The sequence below is a fragment of the Anolis carolinensis genome, chromosome 1 (assembly GCF_035594765.1).
Source record: "Anolis carolinensis isolate JA03-04 chromosome 1, rAnoCar3.1.pri, whole genome shotgun sequence".
In the NCBI taxonomy this organism is placed as follows: domain Eukaryota; kingdom Metazoa; phylum Chordata; class Lepidosauria; order Squamata; family Dactyloidae; genus Anolis; species Anolis carolinensis.
In genome coordinates this window covers 298980922-298999986 of record NC_085841.1, presented here as the reverse complement: position 1 = coordinate 298999986, position 19065 = coordinate 298980922, and the positions used below count along the sequence as shown (strand labels likewise).

General features: G+C 40.6%; 1 protein-coding gene across 6 annotated transcripts in view; it reads right to left on the bottom strand.

Annotated features, from left to right (window-relative positions):
• Positions 1 to 1870: 1870 nt before the first annotated feature.
• Positions 1871 to 19065, bottom strand: part of ttc17 (tetratricopeptide repeat domain 17) — an 85981-nt gene continuing 68786 nt past the window's right edge. For all 6 annotated transcript variants that reach the window (XM_008105722.2, XM_016992496.2, XM_016992500.2 and 3 more), the window contains 4 exons: positions 15928 to 16011; positions 11641 to 11760; positions 10512 to 10655; positions 1871 to 2906 (listed from right to left, as the gene is read on the bottom strand). In XM_008105722.2, coding sequence (XP_008103929.1) covers positions 2775 to 2906; positions 10512 to 10655; positions 11641 to 11760; positions 15928 to 16011 — 480 coding nt within the window. In that variant the 3' untranslated portion in view covers positions 1871 to 2774. The remainder of the gene's footprint in view (positions 2907 to 10511; positions 10656 to 11640; positions 11761 to 15927; positions 16012 to 19065) is intronic.

Here is a 19065-nt window from a genome sequence, read left to right as displayed (position 1 = left end):
GATAGCTATCTCTCTCTCTCTCCCCCCCCCCCCCCCTCCGGTTAGCAAAAGGCTGATTCAGAAAATTTGGAGGGGTTGAGGGGCACAAAACACCCAGAAAGACGTTGCATGTGTCCCCTTTATACCAGTCCTGATATAGAACATTAGCTATAAAAAAGGAAGGAAAAGGTTCACTGGGAAGATCAAGTTACTCTTCTTGTGGGACATAATGAAAAGATTAGGTATCTGCTGAGTCATTTGTTAGGCTTAATAATGGAGTTCTGAAAAAATGAACTGATCTTATTTTCCTGGAAAAATGAGTACACCTTCACATTCCTGAATGCTATACTCATATTCCAACCATTTTCTAGAATGCAAACAAGCATAGATGTCCATGTTCTCTATACTGCAGCCAATTAATGTGAAGCAAAAATTATTCAGGTGACCAATAGTAGATCCTCATATTTGAAATATGGACATGCATCCATTTAATTGTTGATGTCTATGAGTAACAGGGATTCTATGTTATGCAACTGTTGATTGATCATTTTTCTCAAGTACCTATTGTACTCTATGAACCATATCCTCAAACAACCTATAGAAAGGTATACATCTATATCTGAGTTACAGCAGATCAGGGATGATGGCAGTTTAGGTCAGAAGACAAAATACCTCTTTACTATTCCTTCACCAGTCAATTATTGCCAATTTATGCAATTTGGTTGCCAATCTTCCTAATTTGTGCAAATGGCCCAAAGATCTATTAGCAGGCCTTTATCTCTTTTTACCCGGTACCCATCATATAGCAGCTTGGAATTCAAAATTGCTGTTGTAAAAGAAAAAGTAAAGAATCAGTGAGGAGCACAAAGATCCTTCACAACTGATGTACCTGATCCACAGAGCCAGACACAGAATTTTTCTGCAGCAATGGACTGCCGCACCAGCTTTCTATTCAGAATCTGGATCACAGAGCCACAATCTTCCAGCTTTGTTTACAAAAGGGAGAAGTATGGGATGGATGCATCAAACACACCCTTTTCATGTTGTCTTTTAATTTTGAAGTCCTTGGGAGTAGTAAAGCAACCATATGCTCTTTAATGATTTTCCCCACAGGCATAACCTAGTTTAAAGAAGGTCTTCTTGCTGCCTATTCTGATCTGGCCGCACTTGCCTTTTTCTTTCCATTTCCACCATAGTATGGCAAGGAAGTAATGAGAAATCCTCCAACAGAGAAGAGAGGACGAAAACCCCTGCTTTTCACATTCTCAGATTACAGGAGGACACCATCCATTTGAACATTCTAGTCAGAGCTGATGGGGCTTGACTCCGACAATACCCGGAGAGCCATAATTATTCAGCTGTTCTATAGGAGCTGTTATTGTTGATGGTGGTGAAAGAAGGCTTTGACAGAACTCTTTGGCAGAGTGAATCCACAACAGTAGTAAAGCACAGAAAACTGCTTAAAACCACCAGCCTGGAGGAAAAAAAGATTTTTGACTGAAGGTCCCACAACAGTGCAGATAACTGGTTATTTTGGGAAGGCAGTTCTGGGAAGCCCAAAGCAGTAACTTTTCAAAGTTCTGCCCAGCTGATCATTTCAGCTTGTGGGTTTCTGAATCTGGGAGGACACTTCAGTAAATAAGCCAAGGCCCTCCTTTCAAACTTTGCCTCACAATGAATGTACAATAGACAGGGCAAAGGGGATGTGGGAGCAGGATCACTGCAGTTCTCCTATTCTATTCCGTGTAGATTTGACCACATTTGAAGGGGACTACGATTCAAACAGTTTTTACACCAATATGTTAAAGTAGAATTTCACCTCTATTGAACATTCTGCACATTTTTAGCAAAAACATTTAACTACAGTATTTAACAAAAATAGGAGTCAATATTCTGTTCATTAACATAATTGTTTATTTTTGTTCCAAGTTCTGTGCCTTTGTTGATTCAGTTGAGATCCTTTACTGACCCAGGTGGATGCTGATTTGAAAACAGACCACTTGGCTTCTCTGACTTTCTCTAGCTTTCAGAGACACACAGAGAAGAAAAGCATGTTTACACATGCTTGTAACATTTGCACCTTAAACGCAATTGGTAAAACATATTATTCATAAAGAGAGGCTAAAGGCTGCCCAGGGCTTCAAATATATATTGATATTTTTTTTAAAAACCCTTTGATTCTTTTGTTTCCCTTTTCTTTTTGTAACAAAAATACCATTTCACACTGAATATGATTCTGTTTCTTCCCCATAAAACAACAGTCAATAAAAAGGCTTTGTGTTCTTAAACACATTAAAAATGGCTTGCCACCACTTGCTTTCTTATCTCACATCTATCTCTGAGCTGGTAATGCTGTAATATGGACTGGGTGAGGGGAAAGAACATGTTTTCCTGATGGATGAAAAGCTAATTATGGCTTCTTGCTACGTACAGTGTCTGCTGCAATGATGTGCTTTGCATTTTCATAGATATGCTAAGACAAGAAGCAGGTTACAGTCTACACTGGCGTCAAATGGAGAATGATGGAAAACATTGGGTCACAGGAATGTGAAGATTTTTGGGCTCGATATCTAATCATACAGATGTTTGGTAAGAGCTTGTTCTTACTAAAGCCTCCCCCCCCCAAAAAAAAAGATGTGTAGCTTTATGAAAAAAACAACAATCCCCAAATCTTAGTTGAAGACCCAGATTCTGAATTTGTGTTAGCACACCTCATTACAAGCATAATAGTGAACAATGATTTCGTTGTTTTAAAAAAAAAACAAATACAAGAAAAAGGGCGGAAGACTGTGATTTCAAGGCGAACGTCTCTCCTTTTTCATGAGTAAATGACACTGAATGGCACGAATTCGATTCTTTGCTGGTGCAAATTCAGGCTGGAGTTTCAATGTTGATTCATACCATCTCATGGCCTTCTCGAATTCCTCCTGAAGATATTACAGATGAGTAACAGTTAAGAAGACAAAGTAGCACAGATCTTAGCACATTATATACTGAATGGGTACTATCTACTGAACTAGTGTTGAACAACAGGCTAAAAATTTTCTGTATTCATGAAAGATTGAAACATTAATGGATCCTGCATATTAATCAAAACAAGAAACTGAGGTCATTTTATTTACTTCACAAAACAAATATTTTTTTTCACAAAGTTAAAAGATGTGGGTAACACACATCTTCAAACTTCACTAAAAATACAAATGCTACTATTAAGTATTTCTTATCCATGTGATTAACCAGTTTCCTATCCCCTGAAGTAAAATGGTGGTCATATACCACAATTCCAGAATTGAAAATTGGGCTTTGGCAACATTAAAGTAAGAGCATAAATCCCATACTGTGGTTTATTAGAACAAGCCTGGATCAAAGTCACAGCATGATCTTGTCTATTTCAATAAACCATACCTTTAACCACAATTCGTCCTGATCACATTTAGTGGTCAATAGAAATCATTTTAATTCTGGAAGCAATGCTTCCAATACCCTTTTGCTGCCTATGCTGAAGAAGGAGAGAGGAAGGGATGCACTTAGGTCTGAGCACTTAGGCCTCTTTATCTACATAGCACAGCATGGGAATAATGTGGTTCCCTAGATGTTGGTGAATAGCAAATCTCATCAGTTCTAATCAACAAAGCCGACAGTGGAGAATGATGGGAGGTGTAGTCTAACACAGTGGCTCCCAAAATTATTTGGCCTACCGCCCCCTTTCCAGAAAAAATATTACTCAGCGCCCCTGGAAAGGGGGGCATGGCTTAGAGGGGTGGGTGTGGCTCCTGCTCAAGATGGCAGGGCCGAGCCTCTCCCCTAGTCCAAGATGCAGGACTGGGAGGGGGAGGTGGGCGGGGCCATAAATGGGCAGCCAGAACTGGGATGGGTGGAATTACGAGCTCTGAGGCAGGGCGCCTGCCAGGACACGGGGGTGGGGCTAGAGGAGTTCTAACAAGCACCTCAGGGGAGGTATGGAGGCTCAGCTCTGTCTTGCGCTCTTGGGAAGAGGCCCTGCCCCTAGCCCCGCCCTTTAGTCCTAAAAGGCCTCTCAGGAGAGGCTCAGCCCTGCCCTGCCTTTTAGTCCTAAAAGGATTTGCGCTCTTGGGAAGAGGCCCTGCCCACACTCCTAGCCCCGCCCTTTAGTCCTAAAAGGCCTCTCAGGAGTGACTCAGCCCAGTCTCATGCTCTTGGAAAGAGGCCCTGCCCCCACCCCCGCCCCTAGCCCCGCCCTTTAGTCCTAAAAGGCCTCTCAGGAGTGACTCAGCCCAGTCTCATGCTCTTGGAAAGAGGCCCTGCCCCCGCCCCCGCCCCTAGACCCGCCCTTTAGTCCTAAAAGGCCTTTCAGGAAAGGCTCAGCCCTGCCTCGGGCTCTTGGAAGGAGGCTCTGCCCCTAGCTCCACTCTCTGTGCCCCAACAAGCGCCTCAGGAGAGGTATAGATTCTCAGCCCTTCTTGGGCTCTTAAGAAGAAGCCACGCCCACTCCTCTAGCTCCACCCTCTGTGTCCTAACAGGTGCCTCAGGGGCTCAGCCCTGTCTCCGGCACTTGGGAAGAGGCCCCTCCCCCCCATGGCCCTGCCCCGTCTCCTAATAGGTGCCATCACCCCCCCCCCCCCCGTATCGCTGCAGCGCTCTCCAGGGGGCGGTAGCACCCACTTTGGGAATCACTGGTCTAACAGTATCTAAGGTCACTTAATTCCCATATACTGGACCTAGAGCTAAAACACAGGCCCCATCTACACTGCCATATAATGCAGTATGAAATTACATTATTTGGTTGATGAAGAATCTAACTCTTATAATGCAGTTCAATGCAGTTAAACTGCATTATATGAGTCTACACCAGGCATGGACAAACTAAAGCCCAGGGGCCAGATGCACCCCCTTGGGTGCTTACCTCAGGCCCTTCCATTTTCCCTATCCTCTTGGCATAAGGACATGGTGGCTCTCCACATCCTTATGCCAAAAATACAAGGGAGGACGGCATGCAGCAGGAGTGCTCTCAGCTGCCGCCTGTCTTGCCCTCCTCCCAGAATAATACCAAGGATTTGAGAAAGATTGGAGAAAGATGGGGAGCAGTCTTTGCGTGTCCCGTCGTTATGCTGGGAGGACAACTTGAGGATGACCTGGCCCTTGCCCTGCCCCTTCCTGATCCCACCTTCTCCTGGGCCAGTGCCCACTCAGTATGTGCCTGACTCCCCTACCTCCTGACTCCCCTACCTCCTGGCCCAGCCCTCCCAGCCAGGTCCGCAATGTGGCCCCAAGGCAAAAAAAGTTTGCTCATGCCTGGTCTACACTGACCATATAATGCAGCTTCAAACGGCATTATATGTCAGTGTAAATGGGGCAATAGTTAAGACTTCTATCTGAACTGGATTATTGTGAATGGCATAAGGGAAGACACATGTGATATCTTTGTATTATACCAGCCACTGAAAAGGAGATTGTCTACATAATGCTTCAACGTGAGAAACACTTCATGACATCTATTGGCTCATTTCAATCATGTTAGCCTGGCATATATGAGGTCACTATACAAAACACATTCCGTATGGAACAGTATGTTTGGTTAGCTGCCATATTATAAAGCTGGGGCAGGGAACTACCTGATTCTGGGGGTCATATAGAACCACTCACTCCCTGCTGCATTCTCACGGAAAAAATATTGTTCTTGTTATTCTTATTTATACAGAAATGTGTGACTTTAAAAAATTAAACATTGTCATCACCCTCTAGGATACAAAAGGTGTATGGGCTGCTTTTTGGGTTGTAAACCCGAAAAGCCTCAAAGGGGGCTCCACAGACAACAAACAATCCTTCACATTTTCTATAGGGTCAGTAATTGTTAAATCACCCATGGGGCCCCATAGCCTAGATTTATCATATCATAACATATTGACTCTATGACATTGGTCCATAATTCAGGATTTTGACTGTCAGAAAACCATTTGGTGGTCCTTGGAGGAGAGCATACCTAACAGAATGATAAAAAAATCAGTCTTCCCTTTTAAAACTGTAGTTTATTACGCACTTGCTATTTTAGCCCAACTCCCTTTCAATTTATAACCTCCTTCTGTACATGGAAAAAACAGACTCACACATATGGGCATATTTAGAACAGCTCAATGAGAAATAGGCCACACTGATTTTCTTAGATGCAGAAACGTCTTCTGACAATCTGAACTGGCCTTCCTTATTAAGAGACCTAGAAGAAATGTCTTCTGGTGACACTTTCACAAAATGGGTTACATCAATCTATTCAATACAAAAATCTCATAATGAAGAGTTATCTAACCCATTTAAGATACAAAGGGAACATGACAAGGATGTCTGTTATTGCCACTTTTGCTTATTTTAGTACCTGACGTATTAAATAAAATTGTGAGGTATAAAAATAAAAAAATCTTATAAATTAGGAGCATTTACAGGTGATCTGGTGATTACTTTGAAAAATCCTTTGAAGCATATAAAATGATTAAAGAGTAATTTAAAAGCCATTGGAAATCTGGCAGGATTCAAGCTTAATACCTTCCTTCGTGACCGTATCTCCTACCATAAACCTGCCCGATCTCTTCGATCATCAGGGGAGGCCCTCCTGTCGCCACTGCCTGCATCCCAGACCCGCCTGGTGGGAACAAGGGAGAGGGCCTTTTCTGCTGTGGCCCCCCGTTTATGGAACTCACTGCCCATCGAAATTAGGCAAGCCCCCACTCTTTTAGCCTTCAGGAAAGATTTAAAAACCTGGCTTTTCCGATGTGCTTTCGGAGAGTAACTATTACACACTTCTTTTGTTACTCCCCCAACATCTATCCTCTAGATTGTTTTTTATCTTATGTCCCTGTTCTCCGTGATTGTATTCTTATCCTTTTCTCACCCCAAGTTTTAACTAAGTGTTTCATGCGGCCCGCCCTGTTATATATTGTGTTGCATTGTACATGATTTTATTGTATTGTTTAATTGTATTATGATATGTTGTTTTATATTTTGCTATATTGTACTGTTCTGGGCATGGCCCCATGTAAGCCGCCCCGAGTCCCCGTTGGGGAGATGGTGGCGGGGTATAAATAAAGTTTTATTATTATTATTATTATTATTATTATTATTATTATTATTATTATTATTAATAAACAAAAGCCAATGATGCTGGTTAAAAACATATACATGACAAATCAAACAGAACTGATACAGACAACTGGATTTAGATCTGAAAGAAAGGTTGAAATATTTAGGTATTACAATGACAAATATGAAATGTATATTATTTTTAAATAACTATGTTAAGTTGTGTAAGATCTGGCCACGGTGGTATATGCCTTGTTCACATCCCAGTTGGACTATTGTAATGCGCTCTACTTGGAGCTGCCTTTGAAAAGTGGTTGAAAACTTCAGTTGGTTCAAAGAGCAGCAACCAGACTGCTAACTGGGGCTGGTTACCGGGACCATATAACTCCTCTGTTGCAATAGCTCCACTGGCTGCCAACATGTTTCCAAGCACAACTCAAAGTGCTGGTTTTGACCTACAAGGCCTGTATGGCTCCGGTCCAGGTTATCTGAAGGACTGTATCTCTTTCTATGAACCTGAGAGACATCTACCATCTACTGGGGAGGGCCTCCTCTCAGTCCTACCACCCATTCAAACACGCTTGGTGGGAACACGGGAGAAGGTTTTTTCAGTGGCTACTCCTAGGCTGTGGAACTTCCACCCAAGAGAAACCAGAATGGCCCATTCCTCCTGGCCTTCCGCAAGCAGGTCAAGACTTTTCTCTGCTAACAGGCTTTTAAGGAAGGGTAAGGGGAGGTTCTGGGGGGGGGAGGGATTGGGGGTGGCGTTATGAGTTTTAAAGGCCATTTTAATGTATTTGCTGTATTTTAATTCTGTTTGTACCACATTATTATTTTATTGTTTTTAACTTTTGTATTGCTCTTTTAAAACTGTTTAGTGTAAACAGATGTTAGACGCCTTGAGTCCCAGTGGGGAGAAAGGCAGGATATATATAAAAAAGATGATGATGATAATATAGTTAAGTTTGTTTGGCAAAGGAAAACGTTCAGAGTGAAACTCAAAACATATCAAGAGGCAAAGCAAAGAGGGCATTTGACTTCAGCAAATTTAAAAATATACTTTGTGGTTCGAAACAAAAGACTACCAGAATTAGAAGTGTATGACCCGAGGTTTGAGAAGCCAGATCTGGCCATGGTGTTACATGCCTTTGTTATATCCTGTCTAGATTACTGTAACATGCTCTGCGTGGGGGTGCCTATGAAGAGTGTTGAGAAACTTCAGCTGGTCCAAAGACTATTTTTCAATGATTTTCCTATTTACATCTATTTCAAATTCATGAAAGAAGCTATGGTTTTGAACAAAATAAAACGGAGTTTGAACTGCAATGATGCGCAATAGGTGGGAAATGATGAATCATGGGGAGCTATGCAAGGCTATACATTTCAGAAATGTATAGCCAAAGAGATTAAAGGATCATCATCCATTGAAAAGTCACAGGATTGCTTGGCAAGAACAACCAAGAACATATGTTCTCCTTTGCTGCTCCCTACTGTTCATCTTTTACCAAAGGAGGCACTTCTAGCATTGCCATGTCAAGATGTTTTTCCTGCCCAATTTGCTAATTTGCAAGATTAGCACGCTTCCTATTAATCCAAAAGCTTTCATCAAGCATGAGATTGGCAGAAGGGCATGACAGGTCATTGACTATTTCTCCCTCTTCCCCATACTTTCCCTTACTCTGACTGAAGCATGAGGTTTTTAGACAAATGGATCTAATTTACATATGTTTTAATTGTTATAATGTATTTTAATAATGTATTTTTATAGTTTTAGTTGATTATATGTACTGTTCTTGTTTTATTATTATGTTCTTGGCATTAAATGTTGCCAACTGTTGTAATCCGCCCTGAGTTCCCTCGGGTGAGAAAGGCGGGGTATAAATGTTGGAAATTAATAAATGTAAATAACATCCCTTTTTATTAGCTAAAGCAGGAAAAGAAAATCTCCTGATTGGTATTTATAAGGATATGCGTGGTGGATCACCATAAACTTCCTAAAATAATATTAATTATCATGTATTATTAAGTACTTTTCCATGTATTTGCGTAGGTAATAGGAAATATTGCAATTTCAACAATTGTTCCCATGGGTACACTTTGCCTTTGATAGTTAGAAAATATTTTGGGCTGAATGAGAGGGGGGTGAAAATGAAGGTAGGGATCTCTTCACAGAGGGTGATTGATGGCTTCTAGAGACTGCCCGTCCCTGTTGTTATGTCATGCAGTTTCCATCTCTGCAGGTGCCCAATGCATGTCTTTTATATAAAAAGCTCATCAGGTGAATTTAATGGACTGATGATTTTGCATTTACTTGTATTCATATGGATGCAAATATCCATAAGGATATGTGTATGTGTAAATGCAAAAATTATTGAGAGGCTGAATTACCTTCCCAGGGCCAGCTAGAAACAATGTAAGTGAGAGGAGAGGCTGGGGTATGGATCAACTAGATATGCCATGCTGAGAACTGGAGAACAGTGCTGTAATAGATAGAAAGCACAGCATACTCTGTGGGCTGAGGAAATTGTGTGACCTATAGTGCTGTTTTTAATGGCAGCTAAGGCAAGGGTGTCAAAGTCATTTTCATCAAGGGCTGAATCAGCCTTAAGGTTGTCTCTAAAGGGCCACCGAATCCATGAATGGAGAATCCGTGGATACAGAGAGCCAACTATAATATTTTTTACATAGTGGTCCGTGCTCTTTAGTTTTTATCCAACTTTGGTCCTCAGATGTTATTGAGCTACAACACCTGATTATCTGCTATGCAGACTGGGGATAATGGGAATTGCAAACCAACAGCACTTGTGGCTCTGAGATTGGGGAAAGGTTAAAGGGCATTTTAAAGTCAGATATCCTATCCACAAGCCTTGCACCTAAATTCAAACCTCGGTATCCTGACTAAACAGAGAAAACTGCAGTCTTCCAGATGTTACTGTATCACAACCCCCATCAGCTCTAGTCATGATGTATAAGGATGAGGAATACAGGAGTTGTAATCCTGTATTTGGAGTGCTACATAAAATGGCATGGGGGGCTGGATTTGGCCCATGGGTCGTGAGCTTGATACATGTGCGTAAAAAAATCCTCTACACCAGACTAAAGGAAAGAGGACACAGATTGCATGAGTGCTAATTGAACCCTTTCCTGAGAATTAGCTGAAAGATATAAACGATCAGAACTGCCAAATTAAATTAAAGAACATATCCTATCCCACTTCTGCCTGCTGTCTCCATCTGAAGCTATAGATTCTGCTCTTGCTCCTAAATTTCAACATCTGTAATACTTGGAGCTTAAGGATGCTATACAACATTGGTTCCCAACTTTTGGGCCTCCAGGTGTTTTGGACTTCAGCTCCCACAGTTCCTAACAGCTGGTAAACTGGCTGGGATTTCTGGGAGTTGAAGTCCAAAACACCTGGGGCCCCAAAGGTTGGAAACCACTGCTATACAAGGAAATGAAACAGAATCCAGTGATTATTCACTCACCATTGCTACATAGACATTGGCCAATGTGAAATGATTGACAACAAAGTGTGGAGCGATTTCTACTGCCATTGTAGCCACAACGATGGCATCATTCCAAAGCTTTGCATTGTGGAAGATGTTTGCTAGGCTTATGAGTGGCACATCCTGAAATAGAAGAAAAATGGAACAAATTTGTTGAGCAGAATATGTTGCCTTTTAAATCAGGTCATTGACAATGATGACCATTGAAAGAAATTACTTTGCATATTAGGGTCAACTTAATTTTTCTTTCCACATTGCCAATGAACAGTTTTTTATAGAGAATAAAGAAATGCCGACTGTTTCAATGCAGACTCATTACTGTGAGAAATCTATTGTCTCGCTTAACTGACAAGGGCTAAAAGAAGAACTTCTGCAATAATATGAATTGTCTAAAATCTATCAAGATGAAATTATACAAATTCTAAAATGGCAGCACCCATTTTGTTACTGCAGGAAGAACCTGATGGGTTTATGTGTTGAAAATTTCACTTCATCTCCACATTAATATAAGGGTTTGTACTTGCTTTGTTTCCTAGAACAGGAGCAGAATCAAGAGATGTGCCTGCTGCAAATGCATCAAATACAGGCTTTTCTTCAGTGCATTTCTTCAAGGGCAGAATTTCCCTTTACTGTTACAGTAACCAGGCTGAAAGGGGATTCTGGGACCAACAGTCCTCTAAAATAAAATTTAAAAGCTGTTCAAAAGAAGGGGGAGAAGCAATAAGCCTCTTCCACATTGCTCTTAAGGAATCCCTCTAGATTGGCTTATCATTTGGCACAGCCAAGAATAAAAATCAGCAAGATACCTATAAGTACTGTGAGTGAAGTGCCTTTCACACTGTTTATACACATTACAAAGGTATAAAACAGCCTTCCTCAAGATGCCCTGGATTACAGCACCTGCCACCCAAACCTCCATGCCTAATGGTTATTTTGCTGGAGATGGTGAGAGTTATAGTCCAATTTGTCAGGCTGGCAAAGAAAACTGTTGTAGAGAGTGGTTTCAGGGCAGCTGCTACACTTCCATTGTGACTCAGTGAATGTACACAGACAGCTACATATCACAAACAGACCCAGTGCATCAAGGTAGACAATGTTACCTACACACCTTCATGTGGTATGGCGTATGATGTAAGGCCTGCCGGAGGCAGTCAATTGCTTTCTTTCCTTGACCTTTTACCCTCCAGTAGAGCGCTGCCATGCTGGAGAGGACCCACGAGGTTTGATTCTGGTATGGCATAAAAAACACGAAAAGGTAGAAACATTTCAGATTGCCACGTACTGATTGCCAAGCCCTTGTTATTTCTCTCCTTCAGCCTAAGTTTATACTAAAATTATGGAAAATTAAAGGCTTCTTTGTATGAATATGTTAACACTTTGTTTTTATAGGGAATAATGTATGAGATAATGTATGCAGATATTGCTTATTGTTATAATTGCTATGCATTTTTCTTCTAAAGTTGGAACCCTACATATTCCTAAGTGTGTAAGAATGCTGCCACTCTGTGGTGCATTTGCTTACAGCATTTGCTTACTCCTCCGTTATAAAGCATATTCCCCAATGTGATGTCCTGGGGGAGAAAGGTAGCCAGAGAAAGAGGAAAGGGGCGAGCCTGGGATGAGCGCTACCATTAATAAGTCTTCAAGGGGATCAAAAAGGACCCTTTGTCCTCTGAACCAATTCATGACCTGTTGAGTGCATGTAGTTTGCGACCCTGGCATACCACCAAGGAGAAAGATAAATACATGCCCTGTTAAAAGTGGAGAATACCTATGCAGCAAGTGAGAGCCCCTACATCCATATCCCAACTGCCATTGCTCCAGCCTCAGAGGGAGAGAAGAACAGCCAAATTTAGCTCCATTGACTGGTGAAAGCTTCTTCTCTATTTTCAATCTCTATTGCTGAGGGAGAGAAGAGCAGCCAGAAACTGCTCTGGTTTACAGCTATCTGTTTTTCCTTGTGTGTTCTACCTTTTAAAGATTGTTTTTGGGAGTGGTGTGATTGGGATTCTGGGGTTGGGTATGGAGCTTTAATATGTGTTTTAATTGCTTATATATTTAGATTGTTTATATTTTGATGAGATGTGTTTTATTGTTTACCTGTACGGCCTTGAATTTTTGCGAGATCTGTAAGTCATCTTGAGTCCCCTCCAGGGGTCAAGGAAGGTGGGGTAAAAATGAAGTAAATAATAATAATACATTTAATTCATTTTAATGTTTAATTGTTTTAGTGATATCAATGCTTGAATTTTTATTTTTGTATTTTAATGTATTCACATTGTTTTAATTAGTGTTGTTTTACTTCTATATCTATTGATGGCCACCTTGAGTCCACTTACTGAGAGAAAGGTGGGATGAAAATAAAGTAAATAATAATAATGAGAAGGAGGAGGAGGGTGAGGAACTATCAACTTAGTGAGTTTTGGTTGAAGGATGGTGCATAAAGACTCTACATAAATAAAAACATACATTTAAATTTTGGTGTAATACAATATGCAGTTTCTACCTTTTAAAATATACCTTTTAATCCACCCCCCCCCCCCCCCCCATACATATCATATTACAACTCAGAGGACATTAGCACATGTAGACTTTCCATGTGAGCTAGCTGAATTCTACAGGTGAAATGGTCAGGGTTCTTAACTATTCCACCAACTTCAGAATTTATATATGTTGGAACTTGTGTTAAAGTATGAGCCCAACATGCTTCACACATGCTTCTGTGAATATATGGGATAGGTTCCTACAAAAGTCATGGCCAGGGCATGTCATTACAGGGAAGTAATTACAGGGCTCGGGCTGTGGCGCAGGCTGGAGAGCAGCTGCAATGAATCACTGCAATGAATCACTCTGACCAGGAGGTCATGAGTTCGAGGCCCGCTCGGAGCCTATGTTTGTCTTGTCTTTGTTCTATGTTAAAAGGCATTGGATGTTTGCCTATATGTGTAATGTGATCCGCCCTGAGTCCCCTTCGGGGTGAGAAGGGCGGAATATAAATGCTGTAAATAAATAAATAAATAAGTAGCAGTGGCAGCGAAACCCACATTTTCAGGAAATGAGTATGATAATTGTAATCTGTTAATACTTTATTTGCCATGAACTTTACAGATTGTGTCTTTAAAATGCTATTATGAGACACCTCACATAAAGCTGATGTATCATTTGAATATGTTAAAGAAAAAATGTGTTTCTTGGGTCATGGGTCATGCTGACAAATGATCCAGACCTTAGAAGGAGGTCTAAATGATAAGACATACTGAAGCTGCTTAGATAGAACACAGCAAACTACCAAATGCTGAATCACAGCAGGCACCCTACTAATCTTGTTGATACTAACTGGTATCCTTAGGTTTTAGGTAGGATTCTTCCCTTGCCGTACCTAAATATGCAAGAACCTACAATCTTTAGCATGCAAAACAATTCATTTTTTTTACCACTGAGATATACCCCTCCCCAACATTAAACATAATAAATAAAATGAGGTGCATGTTAACAGCAAAGAAATGGGAGCTATTTTGGAAAAACATTTTTTTAAAAATCTGAGTAATTAAAAACCTCCAGACAAGGAGACTCCAACACACTCCAAGGAAACAGAATATTCCACTGTTGAACAGCTCTTATATTCAGGAAGTAACAACTATCTGAAATGAGGTGGTTTCCAAACACCTTTTGTACAATGCTTTAATCAAGAGCTAATTGATGCATGAACCACTGTGTCTAGATCTAGCTTTTCTAAGGAAGGGTAGACCAACCAAAGCTGGGTGAAGGCACTCCTGGTTAAAAAGCTACCTGGACTTTCAGGAGCAGTCATCCCAAGAACACCCAAGCTAAAAACTCAGAGGGAGTCCAGTTTCAACTTAAATGTTTACAGTTGTGTCTTTGGTGTAGGAACAAGGGAGAGGGCCTTTTCTGCGGTGGCCCCTCGCTTGTGGAACTCATTGCCCATTGAAATCAGGCAAGCCCCCACCCTTTTAGCCTTCAGGAAAGATTTAAAAACATGGCTCTTCCGGTGTGCTTTCGGAGAGTAAATGTTCTATGCTACTCCCCCCCGATATTTATCCTCTAGACTGGTTCACTATCTGATGTCCCGTCCCTCGAGGTTTTATTCTGATCCCTTTCTCACCCAGAGTTTTAATTTTTAATTTTTAATCTAGTTTTTAAATGTAGTATTCATGCGGCCCGCTCGTGTTATATTACTGTTTTGATCTTATGTTGTACTGTTTATTTTATGTAATGTATTATTTAATTGCATTATGTTATGGTTTATTGTATTGTCTTGGGCATGGCCCCATGTAAGCCGCCCCGAGTCCCCATTGGGGAGATGGTGGCGGGGTATAAATAAAGTTTTTATTATTATTATTATTATTATTATTATTATTATTATTATTATTATTATTATTATTATTATGGTGCTACTGTCTTGTTTGAACTATCTTGTCTGGATTGAGCCTCAGTTTACTCATTCACACTCACTTTTTCAATGCACCAGACAACAATAAGGACATGTATTGTCAAAGGCTTTCATGGTCGGGATCACAGGGTTGTTGTATGTTTTCTGGGCTGTCTGGCCATGTTCCAGAAGTATTCTCTCCTGATGTTTTGCCCACATCTGTGGTAGGCATCCTCAGAGGTTGTGTATATATCTCACAACCTCTGAGGATGCCTGCCATATATGGCCAGACAGCCCGGAAAACATACAACAACCCAATAAGGACATGATTAGATACTTTTCCTGCTTTATGATGCAGAGATGAGGTTAGATTCTTAATATATCATGCATTTCAAACATTGGCTGAGTTCCTGCTGACCAGCACAACTACATCAGTATAAGTGGCACTAGTACAGTGGCAGCAGCACAAGCAAAATGTGTGCAGTGGAAATAGGGGCAAAGCAGAGAAAGGGATCTCTGTCATTGTCTCTAGAAAGAAAGCTGTTGGCTCCAAACAGCCATTTTCCTGCTGGTTTCTGGATAGGTCTCTTGAGGCTAAAGGTGCTCTGGGAAAGGGGTTTTGGAAAATCATAGGGGATTAGCTTTCTCTCTGGCTGAGGACAAAACACTTTCCCTGTTGTGTGCAATGTTGAAACAAGGGCACAACTATAAATCATTAGGCTAAGAAGCTAACTGTTGAAGCAGAGATACCTGACATAATGAAGTAATCAGTACTATGTATTATGTCCAATTCTCTTTGTATTTTTGTTGCACAATTACTGTCTCACACACTGCATACCAGACTGTTTTTATCCTGTCTTCCATGTAGGCATTGATTACATTACACTGCATGCAGTATGATGTCTTGTTCAAGACCAATATGATCAGCATAGCAATTGTTAAGACAATACTATAGATCACAGAGATGATTATCATTCAGCTCAAATTGCTGTGATGTGCAGCTACCTTTTCTAGAACTTTGGCTATTCGAGTTCCAACTTGTTCTAAGGACTGTGGCGGATAATGGTCTTTTCCCAGATTCTGCAGTACCTGAGGAAAAAGAAAAGTTGATAGCTCAGAGGAAGATACAGCCAAATTAATTTAATAATATTCTAAAATCTTTCTCTTTAAAGATGTAATTTCTTCCTTTCTGACAGGCTGAGCCCCAAGTTTCTATATGTATAGTTAAACTTCCTTGTATTCTGTAAATGAAGCTACACAACAATCAAATACAGAATGAATCCAGTAATTCAAGTTTCCTCAATGCAATTGTCAGTCCAGATTCAAATCTAGAAAGCTTTAAGATGCCATGATTCAGCCTGTTTAGAAAAGTGTACAAAAATCATTGTTAGAGACTGTTTAGAAACCTTGAGGTAGCACATCAGATATTTTAGAGGTCAGATACCAGTTCTTTGACAAAGATTGTATGCCTTTTCCTCCCAGCTGTACACATGGATTTTTCTACCTTTCCCACCCACACAATGTAGTATTGTTCTCTGCAGACAATTAATGATTTTGCTAATGGTTCGATTTTGCAACTGAAATAAATAAGGAAAATCAGATAAGTGTAGATATTTGTAAAACATATTAAGACACCATGATAAAATGTGATGATAAAATACCTCAGTTAATGTATTGATCACTTATCCAGGAGCCGATCTGGCACGAAGAACCTGAGATGGTTCAGACAACCATCCCTTGGCTGCTATGAAACAGAAGGGAGTCCTGACCAGTCAGTGGCCCCATTGGACAGCCAACTTTACCACCACATGGTTTCTTAGTTACGGTGGCCAGAAGATGTGGCATTGGTTGTGCTGGTCACTCATCGACTGAATTGATATTGACCGGGCTGCCAGAGTGACAAGTCCACCCCCCGATTGTTTTTCCAATTGCCTTGTCACTCTGGCTAGCATCGCACCTGCTGGTGACTGCAATGAGGAGAATGAAAGGGGACAGTGAGTGCCAACCTGTGTCCCAGGGCTGCTTGAGCGTGGGGAACATGGGATGGCTGTATAAACAGCTGCATCCCATCTTGGAACTGGCCAAATTGTTTACACGGGGCCCAAAGTCAGTTTGCTCCAGATTCTGGGAGAGAATTCAGAGCAACCAGTATCTTTGGTCAATATGGTTCAAGACCATGTTAAACAGTTTGGGCCTTTGTTCATATGTGTGCATCATTTAGCTGCCACAGAGCCTATTTGCAAGATCCTATTCTAAGTCAATTCTTTTATAGCTGAGTGTGCCTACCTACAATAGGCAAGTTAAACAGCAGCTCCTGCCAGAATCTCTCACTGAGCAAAAAGGGGAGAACAGGCATGCCTGCCTTACCAGATCTCCTGAGTATAATTTTAAAAAGAGCATAGGTCTCTCATTTTGGCCACCTAAATAAAAATCGTTAAAATGTGGAGACTGCTGAAATAAAAATATATGTCCTAGGATGCATTTTGGAAGCAGCTTTCAAATTGTTTCTGGAAGGTTCAAAATGTTCTTGTTTACTTTTGCAAGTAGATTTTTCATTGCACACATGCATACTGCTAAGTTTGGATAAAAAATTGCTGTCCTGTTCTTTTTTAAGATACAGGAACTATCCCAACTCTTTCCAAGTTATTTCTGCTGTTGGTATCAACATTTCTGTAAAAGATGTAATGCCCAAGGACACATCTCCTATGTTAACTGAAGTATCCCTGTACTGATTATGTGAATTTAAATCCAGATATGCTTTCCTTCAAATTCCAGACAATATGGATGCAAAGGGACAAGTTTTTCCTCTCTTCCAACTGCCTATAAGATAATAGTGGTAACAATCCAGACTAATTTCTATAGAAAATGTTAAATGCTAAGCAGCACTGCAGACAAAGTGGCAAAAGAAACACTTTACAAAATGTTTTTGAAATGGTGAAAAGACAGTGTAGTAGGTAAGAGTTATTGGTTATTGGTATCTCTGTACCATGTTCAGAAACTCCAAATAGTTAAAAACATGGCAGTCGGACTAGTTACAGGAAAATCTAGGAGTTAGCATATTACATCCATTTTAAAGTTATTTCACTAATTGCCAATTAGTTTCTGAGCAAAGTAAAAAGTGTGGTTTTGACCTTTAAAAGCACTACATGGCTTGGGTCCAGGTTACCTACAGGATTGCCTTCTCTCATACAATTTGCCTTCGGCTCTGAGGTCCTCTATTCCAACCAGTCAGAATCTGACCGGCAACCATCACCCAGAGGGTCTTTTCATTGGCTGCCCCAAGACTGTTGAATGAGCCTTGGAAAGAGATTTGTCATCTAAATCAACAGTTGGAATTTAAAAGAAATTTGAAGACCTATTTCTTCCGGCAGGCCTACCCAGTCATTTATGAATTTTAAACTCAAGTGTGTACTGTATTTTAATCTTTGTTCTGTGTATTTTAACATACCATATGTATTTCACAGAAAAACATTATATATATTTATAACATTATCTTTTATATAATGTTTTTTGATGAAGTATTTTAACTATGCTGTGCCCCACCTCAAGGAGAGGCAGGTAAGAAATGAAATAACAATAATAATATTATTAAATAATAAAAATTATAATTTAGACTGACAGAGTTTTGGAGAACAATACTCCTGTTCTCATGATTGTGTTAAAAAACGAAGTATGGATCATCGATGTTGCAATCCTAGGTGACAGCAGGATTGAAGAGAACCAACTGGAAAAGCTGACACAATACAAGGATTTAAAGGTCGAACTGCAAAGACTCTGGCACAAGCCAGTAAAGGTAATCCAAGTGGTGATCGGCACACTGGGTGCAGTGCCTAAAGACCTTGGCCTGCACTTAAACACAATAGGCACTGACAAAACTACCATCTGTCATCTGCAAAAGGCCACCCTACTCGGATCTGCATGCATTATTTGCCGATACATCACACAGTCCTAGACACTTGGGCAGTGTCTGACGTGTGATCCAATACAACAACCAGCATACTGATCTTGTTTGCTGTTTACTAATCTTGTTGTGTACCAAATAATAATAATAGTAATTATTCCGACAGGTCATGTGACAATTTTCCCCTGATTTTGTGAGGAAAGTGTGGAATCATGTTCACTCAGAATTTCAGATTTCCATAA